Below are 12,982 nucleotides of genomic sequence, written 5' to 3'. Positions count from 1 at the left end.
TTTGCCAGTCTCCTACACTGAACTAAAATCCTGAAGGCTGAGGAACATTTGGGAATAACATTGTGGGGGTGGGGATTGCTGTGTTAGGGAGGGTGGGTGAAAATTAACAACCCCCATTCTAAGGGCCCAAGGAGATGTGATATTATTAGCAAACTAAGCAATTTTGGCGAGTGGGGGCTGTTCTAGGTTGGGAAAATAGTGAAGACAAAGAGTTAAAGCTCCCTCCCCAAAGCTCCCAAACTAGATTGTCGTCCCCCCTGTTATGTACTGAAGGTCTCACCCTGGGCCAGCAGGGGGATACTGTAGATAGTTTTCACTCAGGTCCACATATGCAAATAAGGGATTGAAAGTGATGTTCAGTGATTGGATAGTTACAGAAAGTGGTTACTATGCGTTGTAGTGGCGCTCTATATAAGCAGGCTGCCTGAACCCTTCAGTTCAGTTCTGTTCTGGCCTGTGAATAAACAAGAGCTGTTTGAAGAATCGCTGTGTCATCTGATATGTTCACCCACAACTTAACACCCCCCCCCTTTAAGTTTTAAGATTATGAGTTCTGTGAAGATCGTGCAATCCATTCTCCGGCACTGAACCAAACGTTGGATATTGATAATGAGGCACAAGAAGTAATAGGAATGGCCGCCAAAATAAAAAAAACATCAATGGAAAGCTTCAACCCTTAGATTGACAAAGTATATGTGAATGTGGGTCATGATGGTAGAAATTAAATGGCCTAGGTACAGTAAATCATTGTGCCTTAGAAAATCAAGTTGAGAAACCAACATAAAGCCAGGCAGAAACAGTAGCCACAGCACTTTCAAATTCAACATTATATGTAGGTGGGAAATTGCCCAGGAAATCCTGCACAGTCATATATTTAATTTCAAAAAGGTATATTTCTCAAAAGTGACATAATTTCTTAGAATCAAATAGAAATCTTATCCAACGAATAAAGAGGAGGGGATGATTGTGAGGAGTACAGCCCCCAGCAAGCCAAATGTAAGCCAGAAGTCGAGAAGGAGACTGAAGATCAAATTTGCTAAACATATTAAATATATTTTAAATATAGCAGAAAGCGGAAGATGGTTGGTTAGGTGATAAAGTGGATAAAGCTAATGGTTATTGGGTTTGTGTCTACTAATGGCGTACAAAGTTATAAATACAACATAATTTTATTGTTGTTGTCAACAGGTATTGGATAAGAGAATTCTGGGTCATGTTCAAAACAGATTCCAATCTTACAAACGCCATGGAGGAATTTCAAGAATTGGTGAGAGTTAATGGTGAGGAGTTGCACTGTCGCCTAATTGACACATCTCAAATGTGAGTGTCAAGGTCTTAATATATTGGAAGAAATACACACACATACACAAGAAAGCTATTGCTGCTAAACTTCCAGGAAAAATAATGTGTACTATCCAGTTATGAATAGGAATGTTTCCTTCTTCTGTTTAACTCCTCAGGAACAGTTTCCATGTACAGTATGTGGCATGGTTACTGCCTGAATCACGAATATATAGAATCATAGAATTGTAGAGTTGGAAGGGACCCCGAGGGTCATCTAGTCCAACCCCCTGCAATGCAGGGATCTCAGCTAAAGCATCCATGACAGATGGCCATACAAACTCTGCTTAAAAACCTCCAAGGAAGGAGAATCTCTAATGTTCTCTCTGGCATTTTTGTGAGTCCTTTTAGTATGAACAGGAAGAACTTGGCATCTAGCCTTCTTCTTTTTTTAAAATAAAATTTATTGTTTTACATTTTTGTAAGTTGCAGTTTTTATTTGGGTTTTGTATTTGTGTGTGCACCTTGGCCAAAAGGCAGCTTAGGAATAAACTTCAACAGTAATATTGAGCGGGTATAAATTGCCATAGACAGGGACTCATTTCACACAAATGGTGTCCTGTTGCAGTTGTGATTCAAACATGACCACACTGTAGATTGCACATACAAGTTGGGCTGTTTAGCTAGCACAAATGGGGCTTTTTCCTGCATGCCCCACATTTCTTGGGGGAGGTGGATTCTGCTAAAAAAATGGCCTCGCCCCCCCCCCAAGCAGTATATTTTCTTTGCAGAAGAATTCACCTTATAGAAAGATAACTTCAAGCAATAGTCACATATCTGTCTGGCTCCTGTCCTTGTTGTGTCTTTGCCTGATTTACTTCTGGGTATTTTATCTGGTTTACTATAAATACTGGAGAGAAATGCTCTTATCTGAAGTTCACTTCCTGCAGTTTTCTCCTTGAAAGAAAGACATCTTGCATGTGATATTACTTTCTGCTAATTCGGTTAAGCAGTGACACCTGATTAAGCAGAAGGATATTGAAATTAGTTCATCTCTTGGCTGTGAAAATTATAATAGATTTGTTGCGTACTCGTATCCATTTGAATTCATGTCTTCACTGAGGACACAAATTGCAGTTTGTTCTTTTAGTTATAATTGGAGCAGAATGAAAGTATGGGCAGCCAGTTCTAAAAAAAACCATGTATCACTGGTCCTGAAAACACTGCTAGGCCCAATTCATGGTGTTAGTACTAGCATATAAAGCCCTAAATGGCTTAGGACCCAAGTACCTAAAAGAACCTCATCCACCTCAGACCTTATGATTGACAGGTGAGGGCTTGTTGGTGCTGCCGCCGCCAGGGACTGTCTGGTTGGCATTGACCCATCATGGCCTTTTCAGTGGTTTCACCCTGTTTCTTGAGTGCCCTCATTCATGAGGTGGCTCTGTCTCCTTCATTATTAGCTTTCAGGAGGAGTTTAAGAACATTTCTATTTACTCAATTTGATGGTTGAAGCACATTGTTCCTGGAAACCCTGAAATCGCTGGTTGAGAGAAAGTTTTAAACTGTTTTTATAACAGTATTTAGACATCTGAGGGCAGTCTCGTGTAGGGAGGTTTTTAATGTTTGATGTTTTGTTATGTTTTTTTATCTGTTGGAAGCCAGTCAGAGTGGCTGGGACAACCCAGTCAGATGGATGAGGCATAAATAATAAAATTATTATCATGATTATTATGGTTTTTTTTAACTATTATTGTCAGTATGATTATTATTATGTGTTTTTTGCCATGTTCTCCTTTGAGAGGGATATAAATTGAATGAATGTGTGATTTTGTTTGGAAAGGAATATGCTAGTAAATTCTGCTGCAGACGATAAATTACCCCTTTTGGTTTTCCTTTCTCTTTCTTTTTAAAGAAATGCCCGAGAGTGGTCCAGAAAGATCACGCAGCGGATAAAATCTAACAGCAGTAAGAAACGGAAAGTGTCACTACTCTTTGATCACTTGGAACCAGAGGAGTTGTCAGACCACCTCACTTACCTTGAATTCAAATCCTTCCGACGGATATCAGTGAGCAGATGGATTTTCATAAGTTGATAACTCAAATGGTTATTTTTTAACAGAGAGTATGTGTAGTTCAGGGGTAGGAAACCTTCAGCCTTCTGGTCAAATACAAATCCCCCAGGACTCTCCCCAGGTCCTGTCAGTCACTGGTTGTGCTCTTTGCCCTCCTTGAGTACTGAAATGCAGCCTTGAATGGTGATAAATCATCTCACTTGCTTGGATGTGCAAACCTCTGGCATTAGTATGGCTGGAATGCAAAAATAAGCGTCACATCCATTCCCCATCCATTTTTGCCTCTGGCATGTAGCTGTTTGGGAGGCCCATAAGCTGATAAAGTCCCCCCGCTCCTGGTTTAGATGGTTTGGTTTTAAAATAGTCTAGTCTAGTAGGCTTTGGGGACATTTCCTTCCCAGTGGATAGAAAGGTACAAAAGGCAAATATCTTAAATACTGTTAATGGGTCATAATGGATTGTGTCCAATGGTGGCATTTGACTAGCAGATGTTGTTTATGTTCATACAAGGCAAGTTATTCAGTTTTTGCCAAGCTGCTTACCTACTATACTCCTTTGCACCATTATTTCATACTGTTATGTAAGGTCCCCCCAATCTTCAGATTCAGTTTTTCATCAGGTTTAAGAGCAGCTGCAGTGAATCTTGACTTGCAGAAGTGCTTTTCACTAGTGCAAAGCCACTACTGGATGCAACCCATTAAACCTGGCAGTCCTATTCCGTTGGGCTAAAATTGTGCATGATTTGTTTTGCATCAGGAACAGGTTGTTTATAAATATCAGTTCTTTATTCTCTTCACCTTTTTGCTTGAAAATGCATAACCATATTGCTCCAAAGCTGTGGAATGTGTCCCCCCTCAAAAAGAACCCCTAACATACTCCTCCTGTCTCCTGAATAACATTGCTCAGATTCTCAGATGTAAGTTTAGCAGTTAGGGGAATAAACTGTAAAAGCTCTCACTTAGTCATGTGTCAGTACTTTTTATTTTAAGCTCTAGGTTCATGACTCCTCTCATGTGCTAAGTTAAAATCTAACAGCCTTGAAAACTGGAGTCACGTCTCTATGTATCCCTGACACACAGACACACACACACTTATATAATGCTTAACATTTTGCCATTAAACTGTTAATGATTATTGGTTACAAGAAGCATAGGGATAATGTATTTCCTGGTTGTATAATAGAAGTTTTCCCTTTAGTAGTCTGAGAACAAATTGATAAGCTTCTATAGAAAGGAATTACTTTCACTTGTTTTCCAGAACAATATCTTGGTGTGGTTTTAATTAATTAAAATTAATTAATCAATTAAACAAATTAAATAATAATAGGAACAACTCTCATCCTCTGTGTACATATTTGACTGTAATCCAAACCCAGTGATGGTTATATGCGAGCATATTAATATAGGATCGGTGAAAAATTAAGTAGGATGGTCTTTATTTCGGGTTAGTGAATCCATAACACCTTTTTGTCAGGTTCTGTCTGTCAGTGGTTCTGACTCCACCCACAGCTCCTGACAGATTTACCTGTGAGGGAATGTGACTGAAAAAAGGTTGCCCACCCCTGGCATACAGTTTGCTCCATGTACTGCTTAGAAATAATGTATGGAGCAGCTTGCCGTGTGGGTAACTTTGCTCATATGGAGAATTTCTAAGCAGCTATTAAAAATGTCCAGTTTGGGGATGGAGATGCTCAAAAGTAAGCAGGACACCTACACATTAGGTATCACATAGCTTTTAAAAACTTTAGAGCAGGGGTGTCCAAACTTTTTTCAAAGAGGGCAACAGGAGCCGGATTAAATGGACCGGCGGGCTGAATTAGGCCCCCACAACGGATTTTGGACATGCCTGCTTTAGAGGTATCTCTCACTGCAAAAACAGGGGGGTGTAAGGAATACAGTAATAGAAGCAGAATTAATGTTAATTTTGCTCCACCAACCTTCTTTTCGTTTAAGCTTCCAGATTATCAGAACTACATCATGAATGGCTGTGTGAAGGACAATCCAACCATGGAACGCTCAATTGCTCTTTGTAACGGTATCTCCCAGTGGGTACAGCTAATGGTACTCAATAGGCCGACACCGCAGCTTCGAGCTGAAGTATTCATCAAATTCATTCATGTGGCCCAGGTCAGCTGTAAATTGTTTTGAGTTTTTTGAAGTAATTTCCCCCCCTGCACCTATTTAGAATAATTTGGGAAGGGCGAAATATATAAATGTGGGCCAGATTGTGGATACTGACATTGAATTAAATTGTGTTAAATGGAGTTAAATCTCACTGAGGTCAGGTCTCTCTCTGTTCTATCATGTCAGTTGAGAAGTATCAAAATCAAAAACTGAATACTGACTGTTCCAATTTTTTTTACACAGAAACTTCATCAGTTGCAGAATTTTAATACATTAATGGCTGTGATAGGTGGCCTTTGCCACAGTTCCATCTCTAGACTTAAAGAAACAAGTTCTCACGTTCCTCATGATATTCATAAGGTTTGTTGAACTCTTCCCTCTGTTCCGTGTCTTTATTTTGCAATATTTGTATACTGCTTTTCAGCCATAAGAATTGTAAAAGTGATTCACAATAATGAAATCAGATTTGAAAACAGACTATATTCCTCTCACAATTATGGGTCCCTCTCACAATAAATATGCTCATTTATTATTTATGCCACCAAAATGGAAATATTGCTCAATTAATAGAGTTTGTTGAGTTTTTGCCACTGTAGCTAAAGCCTGATTTATAAAAAGAGAAGTTGTCTATCATGTGCTGTAAGACTGCACAACACTCATGTTGGTGGCCTTATTCAGATGTAACACTAAACCATAGTTGAGCCTCATGAGAAAAAATTTCAGCAGCCCTCAGACTTGTGAGCTCCCCTCCCTTCTCCTCCAGTGGGATTGCAAGGAGGAGTTTGGAATCCTTCACTTCAGTTTTTAGATTAAGCATAGTTTTCTGTGTTTCTGAACATGGACAGTGGTGAGTTGAAAAAAGCAAGTTTCAGTTCAACTCACGGTATTTAAGATTAACCACAGTTTAGGATTGAGGGACCCCGGTGGTGCTGTGGGTTAAACCACAGGGCCTAGGACTTGCCAATCAGAAGGTCGGCGGTTCTAATCCCTGCGATGGGGTGAGCTCCCATTGCTTGGTCCCTGCTCCTGCCAACCTAGCAGTTCGAAAGCACATCAAAGTGCAAGTAGATAAATAGGTACCGCTTCAGCGGGAAGGTAAACGGCGTTTCCGTGCACTGCTCTGGTTTGCCAGAAGCGGCTTAGTCATGCTGGCCACATGACCCGGAAGCTGTACGCTGGCTCCCTCGACCAATAAAGCGAGATGAGCACCGCAGCCCCAGAGTCGGTTACGGCTGGACCTAATGGTCAGGGGTCCCTTTACCTTTACAGTTAGGATTAGGATGCTATGCTAAACTGCAATTAATCTAAAAAAGATGTATAAGATTCTAATGTCATCCACTGTCATCCACACTAGATAAAGGAAGGGGAGGGGGGAATCATGAGTCCTAAGCCACGGCTTGAAATTCAGCCAGTATATTTACACTGAATTTAACAGCAAGTATGTGAAATTCATCTGCTGGTGATGTGGTTCTAAAGTGGCCCTAATGGTGAGCGTAGTGAATTAGTGCTTTTCTTTGTTTTTCTTTAGGTGTTTAATGAAATGACAGAACTGCTATCATCTTGTAGGAACTATGATAATTATCGACGTGCTTACAGCGAGTGCAGTAACTTTAAGATCCCTATCCTTGGAGTACATCTAAAAGACTTGATCTCCCTTTATGAGGCCATGCCAGATTACTTGGAAGACAAAAAAGTTAATATACATAAATTGTATTCTTTGTATAATCATGTCAATGAACTGATACAGCTGCAAGAGATAGGCCCTCCCCTGGAAGCTAACAAGGATCTTGTTCATCTCCTCACAGTAAGTCTCCGTCTTTACAGATCATATTTTAAATGTCTTTTACTTTCCCCCATCCTGTGGAATTATTTAAATGTCAGAAAGCTTAGGCTGTTAAACCAGGCCAAGCAATTTTAAGGTAGGCAGGGTATTTGTTCCCTATAGGTCTTTGCTCATGATGTTGTTGTTGTAGACCAGTATGATGTTGTTGGCATCTGTCTGTCTCGGGATACAATGGCGGAATGTGCTCTTGGGAGTGAAGTCATACTGTTGGAAGGTTACAGTGTCTGCGGTGGCTGTAGAGACTGATACGGGAGACATGTTTTGCTGCAGCTGGGTGCAACAAAATGCTTCAGATGCACCATGGTATTTCTTCTCCCTGTGCCATTCTCTCAGTGGTCATTTCTCCTCTGGATACATGACCTGACTGTCTGTCTCCAGCCACTGCGGTCATCTGCAAGGGGCTTATACGGCAAGGTTAATGTTGCTAGCCTTCGTGTCACAGATGCAGACATCTTTGTAATGCCCAGTTGGTCTGATGCCTGAAGACGGCTCCTTGGAGATTATGCCACCTTCACTTCTGTGGACATGACAAAGCTTGCGTAGACATCACTGAGACAGGAGTGTGAACGTGCTGAGAATGTTGGCTTGGGAGAGCACATCTTTGAGACCCTGTCCTGTCGTGTGATACCCGAAAGTGTCCTGACACAGTGCATTGTAGGTCTTTGCTCAGCAGTACATTGACATATCAATAGGGAGATAGACCTTGTGATTTTTGGAAAACCACTAAGAGTGTGCCTACTTGCTTTCCTGAGGGCTGGTTCAGGGAACTGACATCAGAGCGAGAGGCGGAGGCAGGGCTCCAGAGCGATGCCGGAGAGGGGACCAGCAGGGGGGAAGGAATTCAGCGTAACACCAGTAGAGAAGAGAGGGAGATGGGGGAATTGGAGACAGGGCTGCAAGACCCTTCACCAGAAACCAGTGGAGAGAGCGCTGGCACGCCCCTGCCTTCCCCTTACTTGCGCAGACAAGTTCCGCGCAGGGAACATAGGAGGAGACTTGGTGTCAAACAGCTTTTATTCTGGAAGAGGTTCAAGAAACGCCCACTGACGGATTCTGCAAGTGACTAACAGGTCACGGAGGGCGAGCTGTCAGCCTAAGCGTGGTTGGCCAAGCGATCTAACTAAACTGAAGGCAATTTACGCACAAGTAACTCCCTAACAACCATTACAGGTACATACCACACACTGCAGCTCACCTGTGTGGGAGTGAATATATCAGCATGGTTTCATGGAGCTCTAAACGCATGGAAACCTTTTTTGGAAGTATCTGCTCTGCAACACTAAGATTAGAATTGGCTCTAAGAACTGAAGCTGTAAGATGCTTCACCCCATATGCCACTGCTATCACAAGTTGTTCTCTCATGGACTTTGGTCCACAAAACATTTGCTTCCCATTACATTTTAGCAAAATAACTTGACACATCTAAAAAGGACAGATCTGTGATCTTTCACAATATAAGTGTAAAGGCACCTTGAGTGAAAGCTGCCAACTTGAAGTATAAAAATTACTTCTGTATTGTTGGAAATGGGATTTTAAATTCCATTGTTGATCCTCTTTCTTTTAAAAGGTACTTCTAATACTTTCTGTTAAAAAAAATCAAAATCAAAACAATAGTTTTTTTAAAACAACAACAACACAACACCATAAGCTTATACCATTTCAGTATGCATTATAAAATGCTTCAGTTACACTTCTTTTAAAAAGACAAGGTCTTGCCAGAGAAGCTGCAGCAACTTAGAGAGTAAACTGTTTCTGTGTTTGTTTTCAGCTGTCCCTTGATCTTTACTACACGGAAGATGAAATCTATGAACTTTCATATGCACGAGAGCCAAAAAGTCACCGGGCTGCAGTAAGAATCCTAGCAATTCAGTTATAGTTTCCATGCATTAAACCTGCATGTTGGTACTTAACAGTGATATTTTTACTAGATTAGTTTGGGTTTATATCCTGCTTTTCTGCAAAGAAATTGTGCTTTTAATTACTTGGAGTCACTTAACGTGCAGCAATAGCTTTTCAGCTCTGTTATATTTCCATGAATAATGCCATAGCAAACCACTCTGTAACCTATTCCTTTTATACATTTCAGTAAGAACAAGATCCTTAATTCAGATGAGCAAAATAACAATATTTGTTGCCCAGATGCATCAAAATCATTTTGGAGCACATTATATCAGAAAATTCTAAAGAAGTTCAGCACTAGCAAGGAAAAAAATATAGAATATTTACTGCTTTGAAAATCTAACCTAGCAACCAGTATACCAGAGCAGAGATAAATACCAAAAGGCCACAAATTAGCTGGATGGTAGAACCCTCAAACCAGTATTTCACCACAAGCCAGGCAGGAGGTCAAAAGGGAGCCAAACCAAGCCCTCTCAAAGCCAGGGATAGTGACAAGAGCATATATTGTGACTATCATTCCCCAGGACACCTCAAGCCTAATCTGGCCTCTCACTACAGGCCAGAAAACCATCTGGGGAGAGTAGGGAGGAGGAGGCCTGGCTACTCTTCAATCCCCTTTTGAGTTGCTCTCTTTGGAGTCAGTCCAGTAGCTGCTGAAGCAACCCAGTATCTCATTTCTTCATGGGTGGGACTTCCAAACTCAGGACACTGATGGGCTTTTGGCTCTGCTCTGCTGTCACCCCGTGAGTGATTAATGGACTGGAGGAGGCTCCAGATGACAGCCACCTTCCTTCAAACCTTCCAACGCTGCTGTATTGCAATGCACACCAGGATATAGCTAAGCAATGGAACTTGAGACTTTTAACCTCAGGGCTGTGGGTTCGAGCCCCACATTAGGCAAATGATTTCTGCATCACAGGGGGTTGGACTAGATGACCCTCGTTGTCCCTTCCAACGCTACAATTCTGTGTTCTATGTGACAGCATCTGGATGTGAATATTTCGAATGCAGGGAAATTGCAACTTGCCAACTATAATTTGGTATCTTCCATCCTTGTCAGAATGATATAATCAGAGTGAGGTTAATAGCATATAGACTGTGGAATTCCCTCCCCTCAGAGTGCACATGGCTTCTATGCTCTGGAGGCTTCTGAAGCAATTTTTCTTAAAAAAAAATTCTAGAGAGTTACATAACCAAGTAGTTCACGTTACTCTCTGTCATATGTTTTAATTGACCTCTTAAGAACTGTCACTGCCTTTTCCGGTTTCAGTTATTTTTATATAATCAGTCATTGTGCTTTTATGATTGTGTAAGGTGCCTTGGGTGAGCTCTGCTCCGAAAAGGTGGGATTATAAATAAATACAACTAGCATGCACCAAGTTAGTTGTGTCTCACTGGTTTACTTACATTTTCAATATACATGCAATGCTTAAATTTTTTTTGTAAGGATATTTTAAAACATCTAGGAATAACTGCTCTCAACAGATGGATTTATTTTTCTTTCAATAACATGAAAATGAAGTTTGAATGTAGATGTATATAATTCTTATTTTAGCCTTTGACGCCTTCTAAACCGCCAGTAGTAGCAGACTGGGCCTCTGGTGTAGCCCCAAAACCTGACCCAAAGATCATTAGCAAACACGTTCAGAGAATGGTAGATGTAAGTATGCGAATTGTTTATCATGCTTGTTTTATATTAACATCTTGCAGGCCTGATTTGGCTCATGGTACATTCATGGTACATTCACCATGGGAGTAAATATCCCTGTTGCAAGTTTCCCACTCATTTCTGATTTCCCATTCTCCTTGCAGCATTAACTGGGACCGTCATGCAGTAGGTTTCTCTGCTCTCAGCTTCCAAAAGCATGGAGCAAAAAGAGTGAAACATGCTTTCTGATGGTGTCCTCAGTTCATACTGTGAGTGCTGTGGATATAAACAGCTGGAGGTGGGAAACACAACATGGGGCTGCTGATCTCAGTGGTGACCATAATGTGTAGCCCAGGTATAAGAATCTCAGTACTGTCACTTATGCTTTAGAGAGATAACCTAGATTTCTCTCTAGATATAGGACCCCCACTGCAGCATATAACTTGCAATTTACTGTGACCAAGGAGGGGAGAAAACTGTGAGAGCGGGGGAAATGTAAGAGAATTTAACAGCTGTTCAAAGAGTGAAGGAGGAGAATGAGAGAAAAGCAGATAGGTAGCCATACCGTGTGCTTTGTCAAGTTGTGTAAGCTAAATGAAGTCTTAGAGTAAGGTGTGTACTTGACAAAGCTGCCATATGTATGCAGCATATGTACTTTTGCGCAGAGACCATAGTCAGAGCAGCTTGCAGAAGTACCTTACTCCAATATACCTAAATGCTAGTCAAGAATCTGCCTCATAAAACACTGCACAGGTTTTTTCTGTATGTACATAGATATGCCCACAAGCTGTTGCCATTGTTGCATTATATAATGCCTGTACTAAAATGCATTTAATTTTGAAATTAAATTACCATAGAACATTGTAGTATTTGTTCATATAACATTAACTTGTAGCAAGTGCTTTAAAAAGCCAAACTGAAGTGATTTTTAGTTGGTTCCATTTAATTTTCCCCCTTTTGTTGTGTTCAGTCTGTTTTCAAAAATTACGACCATGATCTGGATGGGTACATTTCTCAGGAAGAATTTGAGAAGATTGCAGCAAGCTTTCCTTTCTCATTTTGTGTAATGGACAAGGACAGGTGTGTACATCCAAACAACATTTATGCTTTTGCTCTTCCATTTTTTAATTGCCGTAATAGGTTAATTTGCACCCACGTGCTTCCCATTCAGATGAATGGACTGAAGAATTGTGGGTAGCTAGGCTACATTCTGGAAGTGGGCGGTGTGTGTGTTTGTCTCAAGACCACTAGCTTGAGCTTCCCTCCAACTGGTAGATTGCCCATTTGTGCGATTATTTTCAGAACAACAGTTGCAAGTCAGGAACCTGCTTACCTTCAAAGAGTTAATGTTGGAACAACGTTCTTCTTTTATGTTTAGGGGAGGAGTCCCCTGTTGTGCAATTTCCATATTCCTCCAGGACTGTTCATTGTCCCAAATGGCATTAGAAATTGTAAAGAGCAATTTGAAGGTTCAGTGTTAGGAAGTATTCCCTGGGCTTCTCCTTTGTTTCGATAATTGTGCAGCGTGTTCAGAATCAATTGTGAAGCCTGCTCCTTAAGCTGTTTTTGTTGAATGTTAAATGAGTTGCTGCAGAACTCATGACCTGCTTGACAGGATCATGTGGGGTGTATGTGTGTGCGTACGTGTAATATATTTCTAGATGTTCATTGCTGTGAAAATGAATTAATGCATTTACCTTAGTCTCTAATTTATCAGAGGGTTGGCAGTGTGTGTAGGTGGAGTGAAACAGAGCGGGAGACACTATTAACTCCTTGTGATTTTAGCAGTATTAAACCTCAAATGACCCTCTTCCTTGTGTGTATGTGTATGTTTTTACAGGGAAGGTCTGATTAGCAGGGATGAAATCACAGCTTACTTCATGAGGGCCAGCTCAATCTATTCTAAACTAGGCCTTGGCTTCGCCCACAACTTCCAAGAGACCACTTACCTGAAGCCTACGTTCTGTGACAACTGCGCTGGATTTGTAAGCTTGGGTTTAGGGGGTATTTTTAAAAGTAAATAATGCTACATGCTGTGTGCAGCAAACTGTTATCCACAAATATTTTATTACAGCATCAGCTCTAGTTTGCTGTTAGCATGGCTAAATTAACT

The 12,982-nt window shown here is 40.9% G+C and overlaps 1 protein-coding gene across 2 annotated transcripts in view; it reads left to right on the top strand.

Moving 5' to 3' along the window:
* RASGRP1 (RAS guanyl releasing protein 1) overlaps positions 1-12,982 on the top strand; it is a 43,365-nt gene that overhangs the window by 23,426 nt on the left and 6,957 nt on the right. For both annotated transcript variants that reach the window (XR_014156150.1, XM_081860388.1), the window contains exons 5-13: positions 1,189-1,320; positions 3,197-3,350; positions 5,309-5,482; positions 5,723-5,839; positions 7,008-7,283; positions 9,091-9,171; positions 10,777-10,881; positions 11,840-11,949; positions 12,710-12,854. Coding sequence is in view for 1 of the 2 variants with exons in the window: in XM_081860388.1 (XP_081716514.1) it covers positions 1,189-1,320; positions 3,197-3,350; positions 5,309-5,482; positions 5,723-5,839; positions 7,008-7,283; positions 9,091-9,171; positions 10,777-10,881; positions 11,840-11,949; positions 12,710-12,854 (1,294 nt within the window). In the remaining variant the exon portion in view is untranslated. The remainder of the gene's footprint in view (positions 1-1,188; positions 1,321-3,196; positions 3,351-5,308; positions 5,483-5,722; positions 5,840-7,007; positions 7,284-9,090; positions 9,172-10,776; positions 10,882-11,839; positions 11,950-12,709; positions 12,855-12,982) is intronic.

This window comes from Podarcis erhardii, assembly GCF_964252035.2.
Source record: "Podarcis erhardii genome assembly, chromosome: 1".
In the NCBI taxonomy this organism is placed as follows: Eukaryota; Metazoa; Chordata; class Lepidosauria; order Squamata; family Lacertidae; genus Podarcis; species Podarcis erhardii.
Note: the sequence above shows the minus strand (reverse complement) of the source record. Positions and strands in the feature narration are given on the sequence as shown.